Raw genomic sequence first — 3,207 nt, 5'->3', positions numbered from 1 at the left:
ATATATATATATGCACACACACACACACACACACACACACACAGTGGTTTCAGAAAGAACATATCATAAAAATAAAACAATACAGATGCAGGCATATGCATGAAAAATCATCTACTGGCCGCTAAAATATACTAATTTCGTGTAAGTCTGGCGACTATTCATTTTGTTTTGATCTAGCAGAAAAATTCTTAGCAGCATAAAAATACGTGACTGTCAGATATTTTTCTGATATGCTCCAATAAGCAAAGCCAAATGATTCCTTGGTGGTTCATTTTCATACATATGATCATGCAGATTTGAAAAAATGCCTTTGTTCCAGCAATACTGTAATACAGAGGTAATCATTTTATGGAAATCCTTTCTTTTTAAACCTATGTCTTGATGATTGTTCTTGAACCTGGCTCTCCAAAAAGTTTTTCATGTCATCAGATGGGCGAATTAGTCCGCCTTTACTTTTCAACGTGATCAGGGATTTTAATCTGTTATCGTTGTTACCGATCAGGCCCTCTGCACATGTTTCACGCTGCAGCGACTTTTTAAACTATGCACTACGAATCCAGCTATGCACACTATATTGGCGTCCATGCGAAAAAAAAGATGGTGTATAACTCGGAATATATACATAATCATCTCCATCAGTCATTTCAAAAAACGGTTAATCAGAAATTTTGCTTTTACCTGTAGAGGAATTTATTGCCACAACTGATGGGGTCTGCAAATGTTTATCGTCTTTATAACTACCAAGACTAAATGCTGTCAGTATAGGTACCGATCCCAAAGATATGCTGTTGCCAAGATGCATATCTTGCACATCACTATGCGCAACAATCCTTTTGTAAGCAGCACATAACTGACGAGCGGTTGGATTATTATTATTATTACATCTTCCATTACTTCTTATTTGACCAAACAGTAGTTCAATATGGTCTTGACTCATTTTGTAAGTCAATGAGAACTTTAGTTTTGGGTCAGGACATCCAACTAAGTTGTCATACAAAGTAATTACATCTTAAAAGACAATATATTTGGCAATAATGTAAATATATATTTTTTTATTTTAACTTTTATTTATGAAAGTTACAAAAAATTTTCAACATGACTTTCTTGAGTATGAAAAGGCATTTTCTACTGTCTTCTTAAATCATTGATTCCTGCCAATGAACGGAGCCTGCAGGGGAGTTTACATAATCAAGAAGGTGGTCACGTTGAGCCTTGCCAGTCACGGTTGCTGTCTGCCTAGGAGAGTCGCGCTTGGTAAAGTTTCTCCAGACCTTTAGTTGCCAGGTAGGACCTCACGTTTCACCTGAGTTTTCCTCATCCCCCTCACTCCTGGCATGAGGATTTTTTGTCATGATTAAGTTGTCCAACACACAAACGGCCAAAACCACGGACTCGACACGATTCTGACGAAGTTTTATGGGGTGTGAAACACTCTGAATCTGTGGGAGACAAATGGAAAACATTAGTTATCAGAAATAGATGGTATACAAAAGGTATTTTACGCTAAGTACGTAATATTTCTTAATGAAAGAAAAAGGATGGTATACAAAAGGAATTTCATATTAAATATGTATTTAAACAAGCAGACCAGATAAAGATAATGATATTTGTGAACAATATCTACCTGCTTGCTAGGATCCCAAAGGCATTCTCCACTGTACGTCTTGCCCTGCTTAGTCGATAATTGTAGATGCGTTCAGGTATTGTCAGACTTCGTGCAGGGTATGGTTTCGTTATATACTTCTTAAGAGCGAAGGCGTCATCTCCGACGAAGAAATAGTCGACTGGGGGTTTATCTTCAGTTTCGTTTGGCAATCTTTCAGGGGCAGGCAGGTTGGCTTCATGTCGATCAAGCATTTTGCAAAGCTGTGTCTTGGCAAAGACACCACCATCAGACTCGGACCCTATGGCACTTACATCCATGTACAGGAACTTGTACTCAGCGTCAACTGGTAGAATTATACATTAGAACTGCTTATAATTAAAATAATGAGTTCTTCCAAAGGCTGGGCCCTGGATGCAGATGTGTTTCCCATCTATTGCTCCAAGGGTTTGTGGGAAATTCCATCGTTGCTCAAACCCACGGGCTACCTCCTTCCTTTGCTCTGGGGTGCTGGGTACCTACATGACCTTATCTCCGTAGGCAGCCACAATGGTCCTACAAGTCTCAGGCACAATTGCTGATCGTGTTGAAGGAGCTACTGGAATTGGTAGGACAGGCTCTTGGATTGCTCAAGGCAAGGAAATAAGCTCCAGTTGGATCAATGGGTCTTCTCCAGAATGTGAGGGTCTTTATGTAGGGATGACCCGTTCCACAACTTCATTGAAAAAAGCTCCTCCATAATCCTGGTAAAATTCCGGTACTGTTCTGGAGTTTCAGTTGCCAATTCTCTCATCAAGTTTTCATAAATACCTTTCTTCTCTCTTCTTTGTAAGTAAGGCCAGAGACCAGCACCTTCTTGGTTTTCTTTTCTTCTTGCGTTTACGTCCCTCCAGACACTTAACAATTCTTAACTGGAAGAAGGCACCGTAGTAATCCAAAATACATTTCTACTAATTCCAGGTCATGTAGGTTCTCAGGTATGAGGCTCAACAAATCCGTGTCCTCCATATTTTTTGCTCTGTCTGCAGTTGCAACAAGAATGGTGAGTGCTGAGTTCACCTGGCATTAATATATGGTGGCATCCATGTTCACGACACATGGCGCTAACCGTTAAGTCTGCCGGCATGGGACATAGTTTGTCGAAGTTGGAAATCGTCATGAATCGCCATGCCTTCACGGACGTCACTGTCCTGTCAAAACTGTTAAATGTGGGCGTGGCCTGAATCATCAGCAACTGGCACGTATGGCTACGCACATTCGTAATCTCATCTCAGCGTGCGCACCGCTGTTGTAAATGTTCATTACGTATGACGTCGTGGTGTCGTAATCAGCTGCTTTTTCTGTTCTTTGAGGCCCGAGGTCCGTGACTGATGCCGACCGGTGGCCAAACCCAGCCATGACGACAGTCGCGGTCTTGAATCACCAATGTGTGGTGCGAGCATTACCGTAAGTAAACCCCCCGTATTTGCGTCCTCACGATTCGTGGACTCACCGATTCGCGGGATTTTCCGTGGAACATACCTATAAATTATTCGCGAAAAATTGGGCAATTCGCGGACTTTTTCGTCGGGAAGTCTCACTGATTAGTGTATTTAGATGCTATT

General features: G+C 41.2%; 1 protein-coding gene across 1 annotated transcript; it reads right to left on the bottom strand.

The window, feature by feature from the left end:
* Positions 1 to 1,292: 1,292 nt before the first annotated feature.
* Positions 1,293 to 3,001, bottom strand: LOC136835502 (uncharacterized). The gene is made up of 3 exons (XM_067099088.1): positions 2,887 to 3,001; positions 1,669 to 1,949; positions 1,293 to 1,439 (listed from the first exon to the last, which is right to left on the bottom strand). The coding sequence occupies exons 1-3, from the start codon at positions 2,999 to 3,001 to the stop codon at positions 1,293 to 1,295; spliced, it is 543 nt and encodes a 180-aa protein (XP_066955189.1).
* Between the last annotated feature and the right edge of the window lie 206 nt (positions 3,002 to 3,207).

This window comes from Macrobrachium rosenbergii, chromosome 55 (genome assembly GCF_040412425.1).
Source record: "Macrobrachium rosenbergii isolate ZJJX-2024 chromosome 55, ASM4041242v1, whole genome shotgun sequence".
Lineage (NCBI taxonomy): Eukaryota > Metazoa > Arthropoda > Malacostraca > Decapoda > Palaemonidae > Macrobrachium > Macrobrachium rosenbergii.
This window is presented reverse-complemented; position numbering and strand designations above follow the sequence as displayed.

What these genes read in the sequence shown, in the direction of transcription:
- LOC136835502 (XM_067099088.1), bottom strand. Translation starts at nt 3,001, where the DNA reads ATGGCTGGGTTTGGCCACCGGTCGGCATCAGTCACGGACCTCGGGCCT. An exon ending in AATGAACATTTACAACAGCG is followed by an intron (nt 1,950 to 2,886) that starts GTGCGCACGCTG and finishes TAATTCTACCAG; the next exon opens with TTGACGCTGAGTACAAGTTC. An exon ending in ACAATTATCGACTAAGCAGG is followed by an intron (nt 1,440 to 1,668) that starts GCAAGACGTACA and finishes TGTCTCCCACAG; the next exon opens with ATTCAGAGTGTTTCACACCC.